A 26,509-nucleotide genomic window follows, 5' to 3' on the forward strand; every position below is an offset into this window, starting at 1 on the left:
GCACCACATAACACCCAGCTCAGCAATAAAGAGGGAAAAGAGGGGGGTTTAGTGAGGTTAGCCATCCTTTGCTCAGGAACTGGCTGGGCACAGGTCCACCTGTGGGAGGTGGTGAGTGATTGCTTTTTCGTCACTCATTTTCTTTGTTTTCTTTCTCTCTTCTGCCACTTCTCCTTTGCTTACTAAACAATCTTGACCCACAAGTTTTCTTGCCTTTCCTTTTCCTCCTTCTGGGGCTGGTGGGGAGAAGTGAGCAAGTAAGTGACTTTGTGGTGCTTAGCTGCCTACCAGGGTTAACCCACAACAATATTTTAGATGTATATGTATATAAATGTGTAATGATACATATATATTTTTTATATATATATGTTTATAAATATCTCTTATGATCCTCCTAAAATGAAATCAAAATCTTCATGCTTTGCTGAGTAAGATAAACTTCATTGTATGCAAATCAGCTTTACAGTCATGAATGAAAACTTTTTCTTTTAATCAGGATGAAAATAATACAGAGAATGCTGTCAGTTCTTCAGATGCTGAGAAACAGGATTCTCCTCCACCAAAGCCTCCACGGACCCGCAGGTAGTTAACTATGTTAATATACTATTTTAAGCTGATAGATTGACATGCTTCATAAATAAAAAATAGAATATAACTACTGATACTATAAAGACTCTTAAGATGCGATTTTTTTCTATTTAGAAATATACATAATACAAATAGAAGTCTTGTAATTGGCTCTGTAAATATAAGCTTTAATATCTTTGCGAAGTATGTGTTTGAATATACCAATCTTGCAATGACTACATGTGAGTAGTCAAGCATACCCCTTTAGTAGTCAGATATGTTAGATCTACTTGTATTCTCATTCTGCTAGGTGATAGAATCATAGAATGGTTTGGGTCAGAAGGGACCTTAAAGACCATCTGGTTCCAACCCCCCTGCCATGGGCAGGAACGCCTTCCACTAGACCAGGTTGCTCAAAGCCCCATCCAGCCTGGCCTTGAACACTTCCAGGGATGGGGTGTCCACAACTTCTCTGGGCAACCTGTTCCAGTGCCCCACCACCCTCAGAGTGAAGAATTTCTTCCTCATATCTAATCGAAATCTACCCTCTTTCAGTTTAAAGCCATTACCCCTTGTCCTATCACTGCACTCCCTGATAAAGAGTCCCTCCCTGTCTTTCCTGTAGGCCCCCTTCAGGTGCTGGAAGGCTGCTATAAGGTCTCTGCAGAGCCTTCTCTTCTCCAGGCTGAACAACCCCAGCTCTCTCAGCCTTTCCTCATAGCAGAGGTGCTCCAGCCCACTGACCATCTTTGTGGCCCTCCTCTGGACTTGCTCCAACAGGTCCATGTCCTTCTTATGTTGGGGGCTGCAGAGCTGAACACAGTACTCCAGGTGGGGTCTCACCAGAACAGAGTAGAGGGGGAGAATCACCTCCCTCGACCTGCTGGCCATGCTTGTTGTGATGTAGCCCAGGATATGGTTGGCAAAACATAATTCAAAATAAGCTCAAATAATGACTGAACTATGATTTTTGAAGGCAAAAACATAATGAAAAATATCCATTTGTTCAAGAAAATATTACTTCACAGACAAGTACTGCTATTGACTAGAGTATGCCAACATAATGCTTTTCTTATTGAGAGGAAAAATTGTTCTCGCCAATCCTTTTATTCAACAGAGTTAAAGTCAAGTCCTCTCTAGCTCCTAAAATACATAGACTTGACTTTAAGGAAGCCAAAAGTAAATCTGAACTAACAGATTCGTCTGCCTAAAATGGGTACCCAACCTGAGTGTTAGACAGCTAAAGAAGCAACTCTCCTGAGGTAAGTGCCTGAGTTCCCTAGCTAGTTTCTGGAAGGCTTATAGGACCTTTGGCAGGTGATCTTGCCTGTGCTACATTGCCTGTAGTTAAATAGACATTTAAGGTAAGCACTTGGGTTTCCTAAAGTTGTAGAATGACATAAGAAACCACCAGCCAGTTAATATTCTTGCATAACTTTTAGTCATGTAAGGAAAGTAGTTTTACTGCTTTAAAATATAATCAAACTGGAGTAGTGCAAGGTCAGGTCGGTAGTGGGAGTTCCTATTCATTTGATGATAACTTCAATGGTTAAAGGTAGAAGATGAGAATTAATCCCTTCTTTCCAGTACTGCATTTGGCAGAGTACAAATGGTGAGGTAAAGTGAGCCCTTTTTTGAGGGGCTAGCAAGATGAGAGCAGTGATTATACAATCAAATGAATTTTAAATCCTAAAATATTCTAGGTTTGGTAAAGGAGGAAGTTTAAATATATGCGCATGTATATAGGGAATGTAATTGGACATAGAAAGCTATCTGAAAATTGGTGACTCAGAATGGGTAGCAGTGTGTGTATATTCAATATTGCAACATCATTTTCTTGTCACAGGAACAAACATAGTTTAAAACCAGGTATGAAAATGTTCCACTTTGTCAACTAGTAATTTGGACCAGATCTGGAATATTGCATGCGATTCTAACGCCCGTTCTAATGAGGATATCGGAGAACTATCATAAATGGACCTATTGCTCGACTTCTTTAGTGGCCCTGGGGATGGTATTTATAATAAGATAACTTTGGAAATAATGTATGATAATAACCATTAATGATACAGTAGAGTAAGAATATGAGTAGCTGTTGTAGTTAACTTAGCATTAGTTATGTTAAGCAGAAGTTAGAGGAGAATACAACATTGAAAGAGAGAGATGGAAATGAGTTGGGGCTTTTCACAAACAAATGGCACAGTTTGTGCTATGTAGGTAATATAATTTTTACCTTATTTAGATTGATGGTAATGTGATTGTATTCAATTGCATAGATTAAGATAATGACAGAGGAGTCTGTTAACCTGTGTTCATGATGAGTTCCATGCTCTTCTTGAAGCTTAGTCAGTGAACTTACATATGATTTCTGTCCACTAATTTTATTAGTGTTCCTTGAAATAATCTTAGGTGTACCTAGGTTTTTATCATTTTTATATATTCATTTAATAATCATATATGCATAATTCATGTTTTAGCACACGTCTGTTCTGTCTCATCTGCATTGCATTGTTCTTTACTTGCTGCATTATTAAGTGAAAATCTTTTAAGCTCTCTTATAAAACCTGGTCGTCTTTGGGCCTGCTTCCATAAACTCATACTTTCCCATCTGCCAGCACTGGCAGGAAGATTGCTTCCTTGGAGGTGAATAAATGGAAGCTTTCAGCAAAGCTGTTGTCTTTTTCAAATGGAGGTTACTTTTGAAAAACAATTAATTACACCCCTCATGGAAGACGCTTGTGAGGAAAGACTTTATTTGCTATTAGTCATATCTTCTCAGAATACCCACTAATAAGCATGTTTTTTCTTGATGTGGGAGGTAATTTTACAAATCCGCAGCCTGATTCAGGCAGGATTTGGAGCCAGGTTTTGCGTATTGTGGATGTTCTGGCATAGGTTGACATCCTTTTCCTGGGGAGGATGGGAGAGCAGAATCCGTGAAAGATTCTAATTTAATCCCCATATGGAGAAGGAAACTGTTAAACACGATACATCTCCTTATTGCATCTGTAGCTTTTTTCCCCAAACCATTCTCTTACCACTTTTTTTCATGTCCCTTCTATTATTTTTGTCTACATTGCTGTGACTAAAAATATCTTGGTACAACTATTTTAAGTATTTGTCTACACCTTTGAATGTTTTCAAATGGTGTCTAAGAGTCATTGCCTTTACGGATAAGTTCATATTCAATAGGCACTCTGAAATAATCTAGTTTAACCCACATTTTTAGCTTGATTTAGAATTTTCTCTGGGAACTTGCTGAAAATATTTTGTACAGTAGCATTTTTAGATTGCCAGCCAAATGCATACTTGAGTTGTACGTGCACTGTCTCTGAATAAGTTACAAGCAAGTTGCTAAAGTTAATATTTTTAAAGGGAATAAGGCTTTTAAATTCTCTATATGTTGTGTTGTAGTTGGCTCTAGAATGTGTAATTAGTAAAGCAACTTGCATTTATTTTTTTTAAGGGAAGGTTTAACAGTTGCTTCTTTTTCTAAAGCAAAAAGGATTATGGTGACTAATACTAAACAGCACTGCATGCCAGCTTGGTTTCAGGTGAACCTGCTTGAGGTGATCCTGACCGAGCAGGAGGAAAGTCGATTTACATCTCTCAACCTCAGGATGCTTGTCTTCCATATTGCTATCAGACCAACCTATGTTTGCTTAGACGGTAATGATTATGATTCCTGTTAGTTGTTTTCTGACAGCCCTGAGGCTGCTTGCTGGATGAGATGGTGACATCGCCTCTACAGCACTTTTCAGTGGCTAACCACTCGGTGCATTGTAGCGTTTTTCCATGAAGCTGGCTTTCTCGCCTGTCTCTTCTCTTGTTTGTGACAGGATTGTAGGACAGGTGATCTCTGGATTATCTTTAAATTTGTAGATGTCTTCCTCTTAAAAGTGTAGCTGGTATCAAGTTAACTCTCATGTCCGTACTAAGTAAGGATGAGATGCCACTAAAGACTTTTGCCATATAAGATTGGAAACTTACTCAGGGAGGGATAATTAATCCTTTTAGTACTTGCTTCAGCTTGGGGATGTCTTGGGGAAGGAATGCTACAAAGTATAACTTCTAATTGTACTTTTCTGGGCTTCTTTTATGTCTGTCTCTTCTTAAAAGTTACAAGTATCTTTAAGCTATTGATATTAAATCAATATTAAATGGGAATTTTGTTCACTTCTATTAACTTACCATGAAACTTCTATTAACTTACCATGAGGCATCTAACTGTACTTGTTTTGCAGAGATTCTGGAATGGTAGTGCCTAACAACATTTTATCACCTTGTAATGCTTTAATGTAATTTATATTTGCTGTACAATATGTGAACATAGTTATTTAGGTTAAAATCTATCTGCATTTGATGTCAACATTAAAAAAAATATTCAAATAATATTCCTTGATTATTATGAAGGTAAACAAGAACAACTCATGAGTGCATACATCAGCACCTTATTCTAGAAATTGCTTGGCTTTGCAGTTTATGATGACTTCTTGTGAAAGTCACCTTGAACTTACATCTATGTTAAATTTCTTTGGAGGACTTGATGGGGTAGAAAGCATTCTTTGTTAGACATGTTTAACTATTTTCAGGTTAAGGCAGGAAGAGGGCATAAGTAAGATTTTTACTTTACTGTTAGATATAAGACTGTAAAGAACCAAAGTTTTAAATTTGCCGTTTAGGACTATACGTGATTTTATATGACTGTACAATTGGAGCTTTTACTTCAAATCTAGAAGCAATGATTGGTACATCAGAATTCAGAGGGATCATCTTAATACCTTTTAAGGAATAGTCCTTGAAATATTTCTGTGTTTAGTAGTTCATTCTAACATATTTTGAGACAGGGTTGTTTATTTTAATCGGGCTTGATTGCAGAAAACTCTATTTTCAAGTTCAAATGCAATTTGAAAGAAATAGAGAAACTGAGACATAAACTCACAAAAAGGAAAGATGAGGTAACAACTTTTTTGTATGCAGTGTAATGGAGAGCTATGGCTACTGTCTGAAGGAGAAAAGGTAACATACAGTAGCAGTTTAACTTTTCTTCAAATTATGCTTGGACTTCAATCTAACGACATTAAAATACATTTTCGAGGGTTATGTGTAATTCTGTTTCATATTAAGCCCTGCAGAACCGTCTCTTTGCATCTTCTGCAAAGCTAAGATAAAAACCATTGATTGATGTTCCTTGTTAGTTAGCACTCTCTGATTTGTATGTCAATTAAAAAACCCAAAAGCCTCAAGTAATTAATTTTAAAAGAAAAATTCACCAGTTGGTTATTTTTATTCATTCCTTATACTTTTATATATGTTATCTTCAGTATAGTTTGTGGCAGCTTCACTGAACTGCAGCTTTTCTTCCACATGGATGGCAGTGATTTATAGAATCATAGAATCGTTAAGGTTGGAAAAGACCCTTAAGATCATCGAGTCCAACCGTTAACCTAGCACTGCCAAGTCCACCACTAAACCATGTCCTCAAGCACCACGTCTACCCGTCTTTTAAATACCTCCAGGGATGGAGACTCCACCACTTCTCTGGGCAGCCTGGTCCAGTGCCTGACTGCCCTTTCAGTGAAGAATTTTTTCCTAATATCCAATCTAAACCTCCTCTGGCACAGCTTGAGGCCATTTCCTCTCATCCTATCACTTGTTACTTGGGAGAAGAGACAGACCCCCACCTGGCTACAGCCTCCTTTCAGGTAGTTGGAGAGAGCAATAAGGTCTCCCCTCAGCCTCCTCTTCTCCAGGCTAAACAACCCCAGCTCCCTCAGCCGCTCCTCATAAGACTTGTGCTCCAGACCCTTCACCAACTTCGTTGCCCTTCTCTGGACACGCTCCAGCACCTCGATGTCCTTCTTGTAGTGAGGGGCCCAAAACTGAACACAGTACTCGAGGTGCGGCCTCACCAGTGCTGAGTGCAGCGGCACTATCACCTCCCTGGTCCTGCTGGCCACAATATTCCTGATACAAGCCAGGATGCCATTGGCCCTCTTGGCCACCTGGGCACACTGCTGGCTCATGTTCAGCCGTCTGTTGACCAGCACCCCCAGGTCCTTTTCCTCCAGGCAGCTCTCCAGCCACTCCTCCCCCAGCCTGTAGCACTGCATGGGGTTGTTGTGACCCAAGTGCAGGACCCAGCACTGAGCCTTGTTGAACCTCATACAGTTGGCCCCAGCCCATTGATCCAGCCTGTCCAGGTCCCTCTGTAGGACCTTCCTGCCCTCCAGCAGATCAACACTCCCACCCAACTTGGTGTCATCTGCAAACTTACTGAGGGTGCACTCGATCCCCTCATCCAGATCATTGATAAAGAAATTAAACAGAACTGGCCCCAATACTGAGCCCTGGGGAACACAACTCATTAGTGCTTAAGTAGAATAATGTGGTTGTCTAGCTTCAGCCTGCTTACATTGAGCTTAATTTCCCTATTTTAATTATGAGGGAGGATGTAGAACTTAGTATCTATTTTTGGTTGATCATAGCAGCTGCATTCCATGACCTTGGCATCACTCTCTTTTTTTTTTTTTTATTTGAAAATAAAACCCTACAGTATGCTGCGTAGAATAATCATGGATTACTTAAGTTTGGTGTTTTTTTTCTTTTGAACACTGGCCAAGTTTAATTTAAATCTGAACCCATGGTGCCCTGTTTTAATAATATTGCTCTTTTCCATTAAGGCTACAATGGCTTAGATTTTAAAACATTCTAAAAATTTGGAATATATTGCAGAAAAAAGCAAAAATAGTGTCGGCATTGTTTCATTTTGTTTTTTTTTCCATGTGTACATTTTTGGTGGAAAGTTGTGGGAGAGCTTTTTTTTTTTACAAATTATTGTAATTTTGAAAAATTATAATTAATTAATTTTTATTATGACAAATAATTAAAAAATATTATTACCTAATGTATGGTTTACCTGACAAATGAGAAGCCATTAACTTCGAGGTCTTTGGCACTAAGGCACTGCATCAGCTGCTCAGGTTGTGTGGCGATAAAAGCGTATGAAAAAGCTGCCTTGGTCACCGAGGGAAATTCCATGTACAGTTATGCGTGAGGAAGTGCTGAGGTAGTGGAATTACAAGGTAATTGGTAGCAGTTGTAGATGAAGAGACACTGTCAAGGCTGAGTTATGAGAAGGCCTTCTATTTTTTATCGCACAGTGTGACTTTACAAATGTACTTGAGAAATGCTTGCTTTTGCAATATATAAAAGCAATGCAGGGTTAATCTAAAGGTCTAATACAGGAAAGCGTACTTCTCTTTCTCAAATGGTCTGGCATTCTTTGGTTCACTGACTGTTTTCTGTCTCAATATCCTCTTTCATGAGCTTTCTATGAGTTTCCTGGTAATTTAAATCAAGCTGGTTTTACTATACTGTCTCCTGCTGTTTGGAATAATATTAGTAGTTCATCTTCAGATAATTTTCTGCCTCTGGGGGGAGAAGTGTCTATAGAGCACAGCTGTTGGAGGAAGTGCCCAAAGAAAGCATTCTGCTGCAGCCCAAAATGCCCAAGATTTTCTGGCAAGAGTTTTAGAAAAAGCTACTGCTAAACAAAGACTTCTTAAAGGTATACATATCCTAATATTTCTGCTTTGTAAAAAGAAACAAAAACATTCTTTGCAATGCAGAACATGTGACATAATACCACTATGATGTCAGTAAAATGGAAAATTTTTACATATTCAGAGAAATCCGGGAAATCCTTGGTGGCATCTTATTTCCTTAAAAAAAAACCCAACCAACCAAAACAAAACACCCCCTGAAGAAACCACCCCAGAAACCAAAACATCAGAATGCTGTTTGGGCATCTCATTTTCTAAGGATGAGTATTCTTCAATATTAATATGGCAAAGAATGATTTTGATAGAGAATTTCTCATTTGATCACTGTAAGCTCTCATTTAAGAGTGAAGGAATGAAATTTAACTTCAGATAGAATGGGGAACATTTTAATAGCTCAGTTTAGCTGTGTGCAAGGAAGATGATTAAATAACTTTTGGGTTGCTGACTTGTGCAGTATTTCCTGTATCATCAGTTCTACGCGTACCTCCAAGGGGGCTGTTTGTGTGCATGTGGGGCTCTGGTTACTAGTGAATCAAATGGGAGAGTGATTTCATTAAACAGTAATCGGTGAAGAACTTCATGAATTTTTGACTGGTATTATGGGCCTATAATCTTGTCATATCTAGTTTAATGCTAATTTGCTTCTTTAGCTAATTGTAATGCTTAATGGTATGTCTGTACCAGATAAGTTAGTTTTGCTGATTGCATGTATGACTCTGGGTCAGGAAAATGAGGTCAATAAGGGAAAAACCTCATTTTCAGTAGGAGGATTTAGTGGAGATTACTGATGGGCATCACTGCCAGTAAAGGGGGCATTTAACCATTTATGCAAGTGAAATCCCTCTATGCCTCCCCTCCCTGCCCCTGGAACAGAGGAGAGAAATCCAAGGGAAATTCTCCTGTCCTCCTTAGCGTGTATTAAGTTGGAGCAAGACTTACTTCTTTTTTTATCCTTGGCTTACCTTTACTAATTCAAGCAAACAACTTATTCTTAAGCTTGTTCATCTTTCAAGAATGTCTAAAGGCACAACAGTTTCCAAATTACTTTTGATTAAGTTGTTTGGATGTGGTTTCTATTCCTCCTATCTTAATGTAAAGCAAAATAGCAGCATACAAACGCAGGTTGGGGAGGAAGAGAAGGAATTTGAGGCCCAGCCCTTTGTGACAGGAGTCAGACAGGCAGGGAATGGAAGAAGGCACCTGGGAGAACTGCAGGCGGGTCTGGGCTGTTCCAGGTGCAAAGGTACAGTAACTTGTAGAAGATTGTTTGGAAGCTGGGGAGCTTGCAGTACTTCAGTGGGTGGGGATGTTCATAAACTGAAAATCCAAACAGTTCTCTTCAGTTTGGAATCCCTTGTATAAGGATTTTGGTTATCCATCCCATACTGCTATAGCTTGGTGTTAAGGAAATCACAAGGATGAAACTCATGCTGTAGTCTGTCCCAAGACAGGTATGCATCCAATATTTTAGAAGATTCAAATGTGAGGCAGTTTCTTTTTTTTTTTTTTTTTTTTAACCATAGGTGACGATAGTCTCAAGAATTTGCACTTGTTAAGTCTTTTCTAGGCCTTGCTTGCAAGTAGGGGAGCTAATAGTATTGCTTTGATTTTGTTTGTGATATGACTTGCAGACAAGTAATGAGAGCCTGTCGGATGCCTTTCGCTCGTGAACAGACAGTCAGGGATTCGTGTGCAATTGTGTGGTCTTTAGCCCTGTTCCCTATAACTCTTAAAGCGAGCCCACTGTTGGCTTTATTCCAGTGTAATGGAAACAGCATGTTTGATACTTCACGCTTTTTTGTGTTTCACTTAAATAATGCCCTTGGGGAAGAGGTAGCAGGTCAATTTTGTAATTGTCGGATTTTTTTATTTGTCCACTATCCTCTCCAGTAACCTTTTTGAAAATATGATTAAGATTTCTGAATCATTCTTGCTTCCTCTCTTGCTGTCTGACAAAGATAGGTTGACATATGTGAGCATTATGAGAAGCAAACCTCACCATGGATTGCTGGATAATGCAATACTGAAAGGATACAGACTGTAATTTGGTACTCTGCATTATTCCTATAAGCGTTTCTACTTGTTTTTTTTTAAATTAATACTTTCTTATTAATGTTGGCTGAGAAGGTGGAAAATTCTTTGGCCCACAGAGCTATGTTACTAGCCCATATTCTCTCCAGTAAAGAGGCTTTTTCAGACTTAATAGGAGCAACAAGAGGAAGATGGAGACTTGTCTTGGAAAGTCAAATGCCTTAATTAACAAGTGCAGGAGACTGATGCTAGCCTTTGTCAGTCTTCAAACTGAAGTGATTGATTTAGCAAATTTCAGAATGTCTGTTGTAAAGTATTTATGTTTCATAGTCCGCCAAGATGTGATATTAATAGCAAGCCTTTTCTTTGGTCTTGTCTGTCCAATCTTAACTCTAAACAGTTAATGCTTTGGCAGTAGTGATGGCCTTTCTCTGTCTAGGTAGTTGACTGATTAAAAAGGCTTTGAAAGACATGCCTCTTATTTCTGATCATCTTACATGTGTGACTGACTGTGATGATCCAGCTGAGATTTCCTGGAGCTCCCCTGCAGTTGTTGGAATTTATTAGGCCTATGTTAGACTCCTGACTTCAGACTGGGCTTCCTCTGTGACAGATTTGTAGTAGAGCTGGACGCTTTCTGACTGCTGCAAGTTGAATGGCAACCTGTATTTGGGTGCCAGACTTCACCTACGAGCTCTGAAGGTGTGGTTTCATTATGTAGCTGATAGCTCACTATGAGATTTCTTTCTTGCACAGAATCTGTCAAATCTCTAAAATACAAATACTTTTTCATTCTCATTCTTCATCTGAGTTAGTAACGTATGATTAACTACTACTGCTATTATGGAAGTTCCATTTAAATATCCTGAAAGCACAGGACCTGGGGGATATAACCTGCATATCATCCTGCTGGTCCTTACAACATGAGAGTTAGTACTAGCACAGCTTCTTCCAGACCTGCCAGATATGCTGTGTTCTCCCAGGTTTTACACAACTGCAGCAGGGGAATACTGTCACAGGGGTCTGTCATCTAGCAGGTAGTAAGAGCCTTTTTGGAAGCCTCAACTTTCTGGCTTTGGTGTGTAGCCTTGAATTCATTTGTAAATAAAAGTCTATTTCACAAGAGTACTGTGAAGACTCTTCTGAATAGATTCAGTTCTTCAGGATGTTGGATCATGAAAGGAAGGTACAGTCCAAGGTCTCCCGGTGACTCTATTTTCAAGGGAAGAGAATGTCCTGCTGTAACTTTATCTCCAAGGGAATGTTCCAAGTCTCCTACTGCAGAGCTGGATTTGGGTGATTTCTGGTGCCTCTGACATAGATTATCACAAAAAGACTAACGGTATATAAGGATTTGGCTGACTCCTGCTTGCTCAAGGTTATTCTGGTGCTGGGACTACCTGAACTTGTCAGTAAAGATTCTGTAACCCTGGGAACTGTCTGTTCCCCTAACATGGGGGAATGGGAGCATCTGTCTTCTGAACATCACTATCTTGGACATTATGAGCTGACCTGTATAGAGTGTTTATTGCTTCCCCATGACGGACATCTCTGCCAACAGCAGGAAGCGACCTGAGTTTTGTACATAAAATGGGCTGGTTTCTCGTCTCAAGGATGTGGCCAAATCGCACTCCTTTGCAAACTGTAGTTCATTATGCTTTATTTATCTGCCTGGATTGAAAATATCATTTCTTTAAATTATTTCATTGTGTTTCTGTTCTTGTCACACATTTGTTTTGCACCTCAGTTATTACTCTGTTACTAGTCTTACATAATGAAAGGAAATATATTTAAAGGCTCTGAATGAAAATGCCTAATTCCATTTGTAGACAAGACCTTAGTCAGTTGTGCAAAATGCTTGTAGTCAAATATTCTGTATCTAATCTGAAAGCAAGTTGACAATATGCTTGAAAAGCTTCTCCTTTTAAGGAGCTTAAGATGAACTGTAATAAGTGCTGTGGTCTTGCTAATACGCACTGTAATTTGGATCATATATTCTACTATGAATGATTTTTATACAGTGTGCACCTCATGTCAGCTAAATGTGGTCTGCAGCATTAGCCTTACAACTATGGAGAACCTATTAAATACACAAATATGAAAATAAAATCCTCCTGGTCACATGCTGAAAAATAAAAATAAAGGAAGATATTTGGTATTAAGCAAGCTGTAAGGTTTTTTTAAAGAAATTTTTTCAGCTTTATTGAAAATTGAATTCCATATGTCGAGTTTCTCTGAGCCACTTCTTAATAAAGAAGAAAGCAAAAAAGTACTGAAATCCTGCCACAAGAGGGCCTTCCTTAGAGTCTTTGAAAAAAATGCTTCTGAGAAAGGCTGTGAGCAATCTTTGAACTATCAATGAGGATTGGTTGTGGCCTGAATGCATGTCTTTGTGATATTCTGAAAGGCATTTTGAGTGTGTGGTCTTAGTTCTTGCCTGCCCCATTAGTCATATTTTATAACCATTGTCTGTTTGCAGTGGAAGCGGTGCTTGGAGTTCAATATTGGTATGAAAGCAGTACTACTGCAGAGATAGGGGGTTAGATATCTGAAATATTGTCAAAATACAGAAAACTTACACAAGTGTGTTTTGGTTTTCTTGCAGTTGCCTTGTAGAAGGAGACGCTAAAGAAGAAATCTTGCAGCCTCCAGAGCCTCAGCCAGTACCACCTATCTTAACACCATCTCCCCCATCAGCTTATCCAACAGTCACTACTGTGTGGCAGGACAATGATAGATACCATCCAAAGCCAGTTTTGCACATGGTTTCGTCAGAGCATTCAACAGACCTCAACGAGAATTATAATAAGTCAACAGAACATTCAGGGAAGAATGAACCCAGTGAACGTGCAGATAAAAGGCTGGAGCGCAACTTAAGTTTTGAAATCAAGAAGGTACCTCTTCAGGAGGGACCACGAAGCTTTGATGGGAACTCCCTGTTGAACAGGGGACATGCAATTAAAATTAAACCTGTGTCATCCTGCTTTAAGCCACAGGAACAGATTTCAGGGGATTCATTTGCAGATGCTTCTCAAAACTCATGTATGGAATGCAGCGTGCCGCAGTCTAGCACAGCCTTAATACCTTCACCAGAAAGTCTGCAGAGTCAGCAGGTTCCTGATACTCCACCAAGACCAGATCGTCTGCCTCTGACAGAAAAGGGACACGCCACATGGTCATTGCATGGGCCTGAAAGTGCACTGCGTACACCAGTGTCTGAAGACATGTCTTCAGACATCTTATGTCATGGTGTTAAAACTCTCCCTCTGGTATCAAACACCACAGTTGAACATCCTTCCAGTGATAGTGTTGATCATACTACTATTTCTGTTCGAGCACCCCTCTGTTTTACTAATCCTCTTCATTCAGATGATTCTGACACAGATGAGATGAACTTTGACAGAGCCATGAGCAAAAGCGCATCTAATGTTTCAACCGCAAGTGCCACAGTTTCTGCTGCCACTAATACTGAAAACATTTCTGCCAGAAAAGTATTGCCAATGTCTATTGCTAGGCAAGACTTAACAGCTGTAACATGTTCTGAAGATGGCAAAGGTAGGTTTCACTGTGGTTCAGAAGTGCTACTCTTTAACCTGATTGCATCTTTAGAGTTGGACAACATAAATTCCTTTACAATGCAATTTTCTAAATGTAAATTTAAACAGTGTAGTATGGCAGCTTCAGAAGGGGCGCAAAACTCTTTTCCTCCCAGTTTTCATTTTGCTTGTGAGCTATGTCTGCTACACTGTTGGTACTACAGACCTTGATAAGCTGCTTCAAAAGCTTTATTGCGAGGTGTGAAGGCATTCTTAATTGCAGGTTTCTGTGTTATTGGTTGGCGCATTTTTTCTTTCCACGTCCAATTTCATGGAAGTGTCTATAATAATGACAGTTTTAAGTAGTCAAAGTTTTAAACAGGCTTGTCCAAACACACATCAAATTCATGCTTGCTGGTTCATGTGCTGGTCCTAAAAATGTAGCTGTAACCTCTTTCACTGTATCAGTTTTTGAAGTTGCTCATGATTGGGCTCCTGCATTTTAATAGCATTGTAAATATTTAGCCCTGCTTTCCTCTTTTGCTCTACATGGCCAGGGGAGACAAAGTAATGTTGCTGTTCATCTAAAAATCCAAGTTCTGCTTTAGTAGTGCTTTGAAAATTATGCAGTTGCTTTTAATCTTTTACTGCTTTTTGGAATTTTTTGAGCAAAGAAAGTTTGCAAGACTGCTTCTGCAAAAAGTTACAACATCACTTATCGAAGGCAAAAGGGTCCCAAAATGTGCAGATTCAGATGTCGGTCAGGCTGGCATGCTTGGATCAGATGGAGGACGTAGCTGGGAAGAACAGATTAGGCCTTGGCAACTGCCTGTGCGAAGTCCAACAAAGTACGTTGTAAGGCTATGGAGCTGAAAGGAGAACATGAGCTCCTGTATTTAGATCGGACTCTTGTCCTAGGAGCTCCTCACAATGATGGCCTTGCTTCGGGAGCCAGTGCAGACTACATGGCTTTCTGAGGTGAAATGGGGCTCAGCGTGTCATGCAAGAGTCAGAGCCAGCTGTATTGAAAATACTTACTTTGGGAACTAAGTTTTCACCAAAAGTCATATTCAGAAACATGAACTATTTTGCAGCTTTAAAAACAATCTGTTTCTATAGATTTTGTGACATTATGTATACGCACAAAACAATACTTGCACATACCTGTATGTTTTTAACCCTGTGACACTTCAAAAATGCTCTGCATAGCAAAGACAAAGCCCTTTATGTTATAGTTACTTCAGTGGTTATACCAAGCAGTCTTCCTTGGATTTGTTTTTGGTAGATTTGCATGCTATAGTGTTTTTTCCAACACTGCTTTTAGCCAGGCTTTTTTCCTTCTTTCCCGGGGCAATCATTGTTTATCACTGTTTGAAAATCATTACCTCTCTACATATCTCTTTATGTAGATGCTGTAAGAACATGCAAATAAAATAAGTGATATCTCATAAATATGATAAAGAATGGGAGAAATGTCACTCAATAATTTGTTTCATGTAACTGCATATCAGAAACATCCTGAAATAAGAGTACAGCCTTTGTGCTGCTGGTATGTTGCTGATTTCACAGGAATGGCTTAAAATGTTTATATTAATTTTTTATGATATATATATAAAATATATATTATATATATAATGTAATTTACCTCTTGGTATTGAGGGTGTATCTGTTCCCTTTTGTACAATAGTGAACACTTCCTCTTTTATATTCAGGTTGCAGGTCTTGTAATCCATCTCGGACTCAAGAATGTAGGGTTAGATCGCTTTGCACCAGCGATCCCAAACCATGTTTTACAGTGGCAGTTTCATACTCGTTCAGGACTCTTCTATCTGAAGCTGGGGATGTACAATCATCGATGAAGCTTGCCTGTGAATTTACCAGCACCCTAGTTGCTTAACCATAACCTCTGCATGATCTTACCGCATCATTAAAACATCTTTTTAATTCAAATGAAGCGAAAAGTAGTTGTACCCTGAGGTTAAAAAAAAAAAAACCAAAACCCCTGAACAACAATCCCACAACAACAAAAAAACCCAAACTAAAACAAAACCCCAAACCCTCACTTTCAGTTAGCGCATACTCCATAGTGACTTTATTTGCTGATTATATATTTTATATATTTATATTATATATATTATTTATATATTTATATTATATATTTTACAGAGGCTATTTCAATAAATGAAGGTTTTCTTACGCTGTATAGTAAACTTGAGATGGAGCTGGTCTCAGAGAAGTCACTTTGAACACAGTGGCTTGTACAATGTGATGGAGTTCCTGTCCCTGCTGCTGGCATGTTGGCAGGGCAAGCTTCATGGCTCCATTAGCTGAAACATGTCTTCATCTTTTTATGTATCTTGTGTAGAATACAGTTGTCAGATGAGACTTCGTATGGCAGCAGCTACTTTGAATTGTTTTAAACCTTTAATTTCTACTCCAAATTCCTTAGCAGGCAGGAGCGGGGCTCTTGCTGCCAGAGCAGCTTGTGTTAGTACGCTCCTGAGAGGCGAGAGGGAGCGGGCTGGGGACAGGATGTGCTGCTGGCCACGATGGTAGCCATCTCTTCTGGCTCCTGTTTACCCTTCTGGCTAGTAAACCTTGCACTAGACTGTTTATATCGGTGGTATGGGAGGCAGCCTGGGTGAGCCCTGAGATGGACTTGGGAAGCAAAACTGAGACCTAGGGCTTTAGCGAAGCGGTTAATGTGGAGCTTCCCTAGAATTTACTGTTGCATGATGCAGTCCTGAAAAGCAACATTCATAGAATGCTTTGGGTTGGAAGGGACCTTTATTAAAGGTCATCTAGTCCAATCCCCCTGCAATGAGCCCAGACATCTACAACTAGAGCAGGTTGCTCAGAGCCCCGTCCAACCTGACCTTGAATGTTTCCTTGACCATTTCTAGGAATTGCTTAATGTCCTTGCAATGTGCAATCTAGCTGTGCTGTATGGACTTCGGAAGTAGGTATGGCTAGAGCCACTTAAGAAAAAATAAAAGTCGCTGCTCATCAGCAATAAGTTACTGTCATCAGCACAGCTGAAGAGCTCATACATACGTTCAACAAGCTTCTTACCAGGGTTTGGGAGCTTCATTAGTGGTTCAGTTAGTAGGCACCAACTGTGTGTAGTTACCCCTATCTGCAGAAGAGGTCAAGAAGCTGATGTGTTGTTATAAGCTTAACTATCTCTTGCAGTGGCTGCAAATAGACATGTAATGAACTGCAATTAAAATACAATCACTGCTATGGTTACAGTTACTGGCAAGTTACTTGTTCAAGAAGCAAATGATACTGCTCCAGTGCAGACTGTAAATTCTGCTTATACTCTGTTGCTGAAAGAATGAAGAAAAAGTATTCGTTGCAGAGTTTTTTTTCTCCAAAGGATTTAGACTGAAAACGTATTCTACTTTTCTTTCTTCCATTGCATACAAACTGCTTCTTAGCCCCTTAATGTGAAGATAGTGGTGTTAGCATGGAGTTGCTCCCAAGGCGTTAGCATGGTAAAACAAAATGATTCATAACATTTAGACCAAAATTTTCCTTTTGCTTTAAATTCCATACAAGGTTTAGGATGATCTCATGTATCAAAAGTTCAACTTCTAAAAAATCTAGGGGGAAAATTTAAGCGTATTTTTTAACTTACGGAAATGTCGTATTTGATTTAGATGCTGATACTAGTGAAGATTCCTCTCCCCCGCTCCCAGAAAGAACACCAGAATCATTTGTATTAGCAAGCGAACAGAGTGAGTTTTTAATGTTTTGTGATCATTGGGGATAAAATGTGAAATGCATTTCAGTATTGTATTTGAATGCCTCTGCTTTTTGGTTAACCTTAGTGTTGGAGCAAATTGTAAAATCGAATGAGATCTAGCATGTGTAACGGCTTATTTCGAGGTTTAACTTTCATAAGCCCTTGAACACAGTCAAATTATTTCTCATTTTCTGATTAAGCATGCTGTTAAATGATATTTAAGTATATTGGAGACTTCAATATTGATTTTAGTGGAGCTGGTTTTCAGTCTGAAGGGTATGGAAATGAGATACAGTGGGGAAATGCAATGCAGTTAGGGGATTCCCCAGCTACTTTAGGTAGCTTCCTCCTGCTCCTGGGTAGGGAATAGGAAAACACTTGAACAGTGCCTATCTGATTCTCCTTTCCTGGGCAAAGGAAAGATGATGACATTTCATGCTGCACTGCATCTAGTGAGCAAGCCCAGTTTATTTAAGATTAACATACTTTAATCTTTGCCTGTGTCAAAAAGTTAACTGAAAGAGAAAACCGACACTTACAAATGATGTGCTTATATCTTCATATTGCATTCATCAAGCCAGTAATGGCGGAATACAAAAAAAATTAATTGAAATGAAATTATAAATTAGGTTGATGTTTGGTATCTTCCAAAAACCCTAGGGTGGTGTAGTTATTTACTGAGGCTTTTGTTTAGTGTCACTTTGTGAAACTTTCAAAAATCTTTTGCCAAAGTATTTATTATAGATATTTTCAGCATAAAAACATTGAAGTTTTGTAAATATGTCCCTTGAGCATTGTAAGCATAGGTAGTTCAAAGTGATCCTTGCTTTGGATATTATGGACTTGCTTCTTTTCTGTGAGAACACAAGAAACAAAGCTTTTTTCTTAAAAAAAAAAAAAAAAAAAGGAAAACTAAAAAAATTTCTTTGGGACTGGAATCACTAAAACCACTTCAATTTTGATTGTGTTTTTGCATGATGTCAGTAAAGGACAGGTATGGCTGTCCTGACTTCTGTGTTTTCTTTACTTAGTATGTGTTTTTCAGACCTACTATTATTGTACAGCTGGTATAACAAATTTTTAAAAACATTATTGAAAAAGAAGCTAATTCTCCTGTTGGTTAGGAACGCCCAAATGAAGGAAATCAATGTCCACAATGCAAACACTTCAGTCTTGTGTTTTTAATTATGTTGTGGCATCTTCCCTTATCTGGAGAGCTCTTCATGTAAAGAGAGATTCATGTTTTTACAAGCATTTAATTTTAAAAAAGTTGCTTTATAGCACATTTCTAATGCTGCATCACAGAGAGAACTCAAGTATGTTGAGTTTGATTTAATTTTTCCTAGGCACACCCTTGCCGAAGCCAGTTACGATTGCACAATCTGAGTGGAGCATATTGCGTGATCAGCATCTCCCTGAACAAACAGTCTCTACAGTAAGTATAGGAGACAAGTCTGTACCAGTCAGTCATTTCTAGTTTGGTTGGGCGCTACAACAAAAAGCAAAATACATAGGTGTGAAAACTTACAGCTGTTGATCATCTGCAACTAGCCAGTTTTTCCTCTGCCTGAGCTGCTGAACTGATGTGTTAAGAGCATGTTTTCTTTCCAAGAGAACTATCTGGTTTTCAAAGTTCAGCAATACTTGTAAAAGTCATCCTTAATATACCTTAAATAATGGCTTTAAGAGTGTAATATGCTGTTTTTGTGGAGCTTGCTGCCTGCCCTTAATCGATCATAGGCTAATTCAAGCTGGAGGAGAATTGCAGTCTCTAGTCTAACCTGCTGCATGAAGGAGGGACTCAGACCAGGCTGCTCGGGGCTTTAGCCAGATGGGTCTTGAAAACCTCCAGATGGAGACTTCATATCCTCAGTGGCCAACCTGTTTCACTGCCTGATAAAATTTTTCCTTATATCCATATTTATTTTAAACAAACCCTTTTCTGCCTATCAGATTTCACTTTTCACATCGGTCTACTAGTTGTTCGGTCATCCAGGGTAAAGAGCTGGCAAAACTTCAAAAGCATATAAATCCTCTTTACATTCATGCCTTTTTTTCATGCACCCCAATACACTTTACTGCCACCTTTACACACCACTTAAAAATTTGACAGAAGAGATAGACGTGAATTTTCAAGGACTGTAAATTTAATATAGGAACTAAACTACTTAATTTTGCAAATAATTTCTAATATGACAATTGTAACTTTTTATTAAGTAAGGTTCTGATAGTAAATTCTTTATTAACTACTGTAGCATTTTTTGTCAGTGTTACAGCAAGTCAGAAATGTAGCAGCAAGTAGATATTTCCATGAATGTTGTATATTTTTTGAAGATGTTTTCATCATCTTAAATTTCTGGTGTTCTTTTAGTGTTTTGGAAGCATTTTATAGAATTATTTTAAATCTTTCTCATTAACAGGGTTTGAAAACAACTTCACCTGTACTACCTGGTAAGTGATGGAAAAGATTTTTCTTTACAAAAAGGAGCATTGTTTCCATTTGTTAATCTGTCCAGTAACCCCATAAGAGTGAAAAGTTCAAGTAACCTACCGATTTGAACTGATAAAGTGTTTTGGCAGTATTTTTATTAGAAGATTAGAAACTACCAGGGAGATGTTTTTCTCCTGGAAATTCACAAATATTTTGTGATTGACCTTGAAATAAATCTATACATATGATTACTTCAAAAGCTACTTCCAACCCATGATACTTTAATTTCATTGGCAAATCTCTAAAAATTACAGTAGACTTGCAACAAGCCCATCTCTTACTTCAAAATAAGTTTTTCCTACTGAATAAAAATTTGCCTGAATTGGCTGTTGCTCTGAGGGTATCTAAGTATATTGTCAAAACACTGGCATTTCTTGAAAAGGCCTTCTGTTTTTAAAGCTTCTAAGGTTTTCTGAGGAAGCAACTTACAGATCTAATATAAAAATTCATGTTAAACTTTGGGTATGCTAAAATATTGAAGACCAAAAATACTGAATTTAAACGCATATTATAATAATATTTTTTTCAGCTTAATTAGAACCTTCCCATGTTATTGCAATAGAAATTGTAAAAGTTGGTGAATTAATTTCTTTAATTTCATAAAGACAGGAGTAAACTTGAAATAAGTTCAGCAGTGATGTGTGTGTGTGTGTATATATATATATATAAAAATATATATATAAATATATATGTATGTGTGTTCCATATTTACCAAAGTGTTTAATTTTTGATCTTCTGAAAAGGCTTCAGTAAGAAGTGTAGATCAGCTGATGTTTAACTTTGCAGCAACCTGCTTCAGCTGTAAGCTTCTATCTGCCATGTATCTTCTGTGTATGCTTGAAGGGGCTTGTGCAGTCCGTTTGGAGCTGCATGTTGAATACCCGGTAGATTTTCTTAAATAAATCAGTTTTCAGAAATATTACAGATTTGCTAATAGGGTGATTATACAAGTAATGCAACACATAGTTACTTATGTCTTCTTAAGCACCTTTAGTTTAGAAAGAATATGAACAGATGCATTTATATTGATGTATTAAATCATACTGTGAGCTCTTGCTATAAATAGGTGCTACATAGGATTTTAAATATCCATACAAACTTTTAAAAAAAAAAATCCATATTTGGCAAACAGGCATGTGTTAGTGTCATTGAACATCTGCTTCATAACCAATTTTGAAGTATGCTTTTTAAGAAATGAGAAATTGGCTTTTAAATCTTTATTTTTGTAAAGAATGATGCAAGTTGTGTTCTGGACAGAGCTGTACTTTAAAAATAGCATTCACACAGTGCTGACTAAGTGAATGTTAGAGTAAGGAAGGTGTGTGTGTTTTCCAGATCGTCCTGAAAGAAGCAACAAAACACCAACTGACGTTTTACCTCAGATTTCTTTTTCGAGTTCCACTGATACAAGAGGTCAAATTTCAGAATTTCCTGCAGAAGTAACAGATATTGGTAATTACAATTCATTCAAAACATAATCACTAGATAATTTATACAGAATATTCATTAACAGTACTAGTTTGGGTAGCTGCTACTACTATCTCCCTCCAATTCGCTGAGGTGCAGAACCCAGACAAGTAAGCCTGCCTTGGCCCTTCGGCATCGCTGAAAGAGTTTTTCCCAGAATGAGTGATTCAGTCATTCTTGACGTTGTTTTTTAGATTGTATGAAATATAGCATTAGTCAAATGGGATATAATTTCTGTTGAGCACTGAAAACTTTTAGAAATAATAACTGAGAAAACTGCTTGGGTACATAGAGAAGGAAAAAAAAATAAATCAATAAATGATAAGGACGAGAGGAAACGGCCTCAAGCCGCGCCAGGGGAGGTTTAGGCTGGATAGTAGGAAAAACTTCTTCACTGAAAGGGCAGTCAGGCACTGGAACAGGCTGCCCAGGGAAGTGGTTGAGTCCCCATCCCTGGAGGTATTTAAAAGACGGGTAGATGTGGTGCTCGAGGACATGGTATAGTGATGGACTTGGCGGTGCTAGGTTAACGGTTGGACTCGATGATCTTAAGGGTCTTTTCCAACCTTAACGATTCTATGATTCTATGATAACAAAGGCTGTAATACTGTATTTACTGAGAAGTACTTTCCAAGTGAGGTTTAAAGACTGAACTATAATTACATACAAATTCTTCATGCTTGTATTTCTTATGGCCATAATGCCTTTAGGACTCCTAATACTACAAAGTCATTTTCTAGCCCTGAGAATAAACCTCTTCCACAAGAGCTAGAGCATGTCTAACAGTGATCCTCTTGACTACTGCCAACATTTGTGAGACTGCATTGTCCGAGGGGACAGAAGTATTAAATACATTTCTTTCCTTAGGTTTTGGTAACCGCTGTGGAAAGCCCAGAGGACCAAGAGAGCCACCTTCAGAATGGACATGATCCAAGAACCAATGGACATACTATCAATAAATTATACTGGAAAACTCAAGTGCCACTGAGAACTAGAAAAATAGTATTCCACTTTTTTGGGGGGCAACTAACACTGAGCAGTGTAGATCTAACTACCAAATGGTACACTCTTACAGTACATCCCATGCAAAACCTTTAACATTGTTCACAACAGTGGATTCCAGTATTACAACTTAACTTTTTGCTGGGGCCATCTACCTGCCTTATTACACTTAGGAGAAAGTATTACATACAATTTATTTTGTAACTTCAAGTATTATTGCCTTAATGTCTTTTAACCCTGTTACACGCTGCTTGTAGACATATGTTAATATAGTAATACTTTTGACAGATTGTGTTTATGAACTATTTGCTAATGTTTCATTACCATGTATGCATTATTTTGTATATGTACAGGGCAAGTAAGTATATAATTTGATAAAGTTGCAATCATAAAATATTAACAGAAGATGTAAGAAATCTCTGCATGATCTAAATTTTTGTGTACCTTATTTGTAAATTATTTGCCCTGAAGTTTTAGAAAATAGTTTCTGGGGTTTTTTACAAAAATTGCTGGACACACACAGCCAGAATTGCAGGTTAGCAGAGATAAAGATTGTAATACATTTTGTAAATTGTAAGCAAAAGGTTATTTTTATATTATATACTGTTTAATTGTCAGACCTAATTTGTTCTGGTTTTCATCTAGTCATGGAGATTCAGTAAGTGCCTTGGAACAGTATTGAATTCTCTTAGCCTGTGTATGTTACTCCAATGTTTTGAGTTCCTCTGGAATTAGATTATCAAAAATATTTGTATGTTTCTAGGATATTTGACCTGTCAGTAAAAGAGAAACCATTCTATGTAATCAACACTCCTTAGTTTTCATTTTGTTTCATCAGTTGCAATCTTTAGAAAATTCATCTCTATCAATTTTCTGTATAATAGGGTTTTACAGTTTTAATATGGCATGTTTCTAATTTGGGAAAACCAGAACACACTGGTAAAAGGACTGTTTAAATACCACTGTCTTCTCTTACAAATGGTAAAGACCATTTTTGTTGTTCAGCGACTGTGTATGTAAGAAAGCAACTTATATGAAGGTTCACATAGAGCCCTTGCAGCTACACTGTATCTTGGCAATATATTATGTCAAGAGTTAATCCTTATAAGGATTCCTTACTTAAACTTTTCTGTAATACAATCTTTAAATTAAAGAAAGTCAAAATCTCACTATGGGTGTTTTTACTCTTAGGAAAAAAACTGTGTTCAGAAGCAAACTAAAATAGAGTGAAGGATGGCAGTCTGGCTTAGCTTGTAGATCTTGTACTTGAACAAAATAGTGACCCTCAGGACCTTATTTTTAGTAACTGCTTTAAAAGCTAGCAATAATGCCAGAGAAGTGAGGAAGAATGTTTAGAGGAAAAATGTTTATTTTAGGTAATGAAGCTACCTACTAATCTGAACTTCAGCCATGGCAACAGTAGGTCTAATTTACTACTTGTACCTTTAGAGCCTCTCTGCTAAAAGAGAGCTGATGCCCTGATAGCAGCCCTATTGTAACTTCCGAAAGGTACGTAACTTGCAATTACTGTCTTTGACTGTGGATTAATCAGCATGCATTTGGTACACACGGCAGACTGTCTAGCTTTCAAAGAAGTGTGCGCACTATAAATACTTAACTTCCCAGGGATATACTTTTGCAATTATTCATTTAAAAATAAATAATTCCATGATATATGCCATTTGGGATAATCTGTATCAGCTAGATTCTTGCTTTGTAAACAGTTCAGACAGCTGGAACGTCTTGCAGTTGGCAGAATAAAGTTGGCCTGGACTTTGTTCCCCTTCCCCTGCACTGAAGATGAGTAGCTTGGACTTTCACTCTTACGGACCTCCTCTGGTTTTGTAATGCACGACAGGCTGTCATCACCACTGGACAGGCCAAATCAGTGTAACTTTCTGAAACAGCTGTTAGTAAGAAAATTGCCAATATGTTTTGGGTGTACCTTTTAAGGATCATTTCCATATTTCTCTACCAAGAAAATACAGGACTGTGCAGATTGTAGGTTTTCCGCTTTCCATGTTTGAATTTCACTTAGAGCAAGGGCTGACAAAAATCTGTGTACTATATACTGGCTATCCGGTAATGTTTAATTAAAGTACATTCAGGTTCATTTTTTTTCCCTTGCATTTGCATGGATTTGGGTAGTTTTCCAGACTGAGTTCATCACAGAACGTTCTCAGCCTTTCTTTGCTTTAGTGATGTGAAACTGCGGTTGTCCTGTATGGATTTCTGTATCCTTTGACAGACCTGTTTTACAACTCACTGTTGCCTCCTTACATTCATCTAAGTTTTATATTTTCACCTATTTTATTGCAGGTAAACTGACAGTTCTAAGTGCAAGGCAAAATCTGCCCGATGTCATTACTTTCTGTATCCACGCTTGCGGGTGGCACAGAGACAAGCGCAGGGTTGGGTGCTGTATGCTGGGTAGTTTCACATCATAGCTTCGAAATGTTATCCAGTCTAACAGCTTCTTCAAAAAACAAGACCTTTCTTTGCTGTGGTTTATTTGAAATTGAATCTAAAGGGGTTTAGAATATGACACCAGTTTGTGAATTATCACTGAATACAGATCTAGACCAAGTCATTTTTATATATATATGTTGAAATAAGTCATGGAATGGTCTTTCCTTTCATTTAGCTCCAGTCTTACACATTGTATTTTTCTGAAAGCAGTCTTCAACTTCAGTCTCTCAAATGCAGCTTTTGTCAGGTGTACAATTGACTTGAGCACTAGCGAAGAGCCAGTAACACTAGTCAGCCCAGCTATTCTTATTAATAACCACTGCATTGGCTTGCTTGTTCCTTCAGTATCTTTCTAATATTCCATTTTTTTAAATCGCCTAAATGTATTAATATTGAACAAATCATGCAGTAAATTATCACATCAAGAGGAGAATGAGTTCTCCATGTTTTAGAAATGTAAATACTCGAGTCTCAGAAGAAAGCTGACCTCTACTAATATCGTTGCTTATCTCCATTATGCAGCATATTTTAGGTTTTGTATTGATTTGGCAGGTAGCTTTCTACTTTTTAGTGATTAGAGCATTACTTTAGCATTTTTATTTCTTATTTATCTGTTAGGACAGCCTGCTGCATTTACGTGTCATTTTCCTTAAGGAAGTTTCTAACTTGGGAAATGTGCAGAACAGTGAAAAATCTCAAAGAATTACCTCTGAGGTTTTGTATATTGAAATCTGGGTTTGGGTTTCTTTGGAGACCGATTTCTAAAAGAAGGAATGCAGATCAAGCGCAGCACCGTGACTGGGCAGTGTGATAACCCCACGCTGCTGGAGCAGTTGCTCTTAGCTGTAGTACATATTGTCTTTAAACAGAGTCTTTGGACAACTGAACACTTAAATATTTGCATTTGAGGATTAAACTGTGTGTTTCAGGTTGTAATCCCCACTGTGCCACAAAGGCCTTGGTATGAAGTGGTGACTTACGCTTTAACAGATAGTAAGTACAAATTGCATGTTTCTAATGGAGTAATGTTGAATGATTGTTGAAGCAAGTGAATAACCTGGCAAAAAGTGAAGATCGTGAGTGGCATCCAGGAAAAAAAAAATCAATATAAAAGTTACTTTTTCCATTTTTATTATTTGCAGTCTGAAAAGATTTTTTCCACTGCTAGATGACAGAAGAAATGAGAGCTAAGCCTTAGACTTCCCGGCTGGAAGGAGGAGGGAGTGGATTGTCCGCGTTAAGCAGGTGATAAGCCTTGGACCGCACAGAGCACGCTGCAAACAAGACTCTCTTTCTCCCAGTCTGATTTGGCAGTTCAGCTGGGTTAAGAAAAGCTTGCAAACACTGGCAAGGATATCCTAAGGTATAATGATGCAGACATAAAGGCTTTTTTGTTATTTTTGTCTGTGCTGACTTGTACTTACAGTGGGGGAATAAAAGAATAAAGAACTTTGAAAATGTAATTTGAGTTTGGTAACTGACTTGCTGGCTTTCAGAGCACTGGAGTGAAAGGGCTTACGTGTGGCAAAGGCAGCGGGAGCAGCGGTAAGGGTGGAAAAGGACAAAGAGTGTCTCTCGGATCCAGTCAGAGTGCTTGGGTGACCCTTCTGAGTGGGAAGGACAGAAAGCCAGG

At 38.2% G+C, this 26,509-nt stretch overlaps 1 protein-coding gene across 4 annotated transcripts in view; it reads left to right on the top strand.

Moving 5' to 3' along the window:
• PTPN12 (protein tyrosine phosphatase non-receptor type 12) overlaps positions 1 to 26,301 on the top strand; it is an 86,338-nt gene extending 60,037 nt beyond the window's left edge. For 2 of the 4 annotated variants that reach the window (XM_082310680.1, XM_082310681.1), the window contains exons 12-18: positions 497 to 582; positions 12,769 to 13,718; positions 17,362 to 17,439; positions 18,794 to 18,882; positions 19,868 to 19,898; positions 21,274 to 21,390; positions 22,273 to 26,301. In XM_082310680.1, coding sequence (XP_082166806.1) covers positions 497 to 582; positions 12,769 to 13,718; positions 17,362 to 17,439; positions 18,794 to 18,882; positions 19,868 to 19,898; positions 21,274 to 21,390; positions 22,273 to 22,334 — 1,413 coding nt within the window. In that variant the 3' untranslated portion in view covers positions 22,335 to 26,301. Of the gene's footprint in view, positions 1 to 496; positions 583 to 12,768; positions 13,719 to 15,411; positions 17,049 to 17,361; positions 17,440 to 18,793; positions 18,883 to 19,867; positions 19,899 to 21,273; positions 21,391 to 22,272 lie in introns of those variants that run through there. The other 2 variants (XM_082310682.1, XM_082310683.1) reach the window with 2 other exon arrangements.
• The last annotated feature ends 208 nt before the right edge of the window (positions 26,302 to 26,509 follow it).

Source organism: Platalea leucorodia (genome assembly GCF_965183815.1).
Source record: "Platalea leucorodia genome assembly, chromosome: 4".
Taxonomy (NCBI): Eukaryota; Metazoa; Chordata; class Aves; order Pelecaniformes; family Threskiornithidae; genus Platalea; species Platalea leucorodia.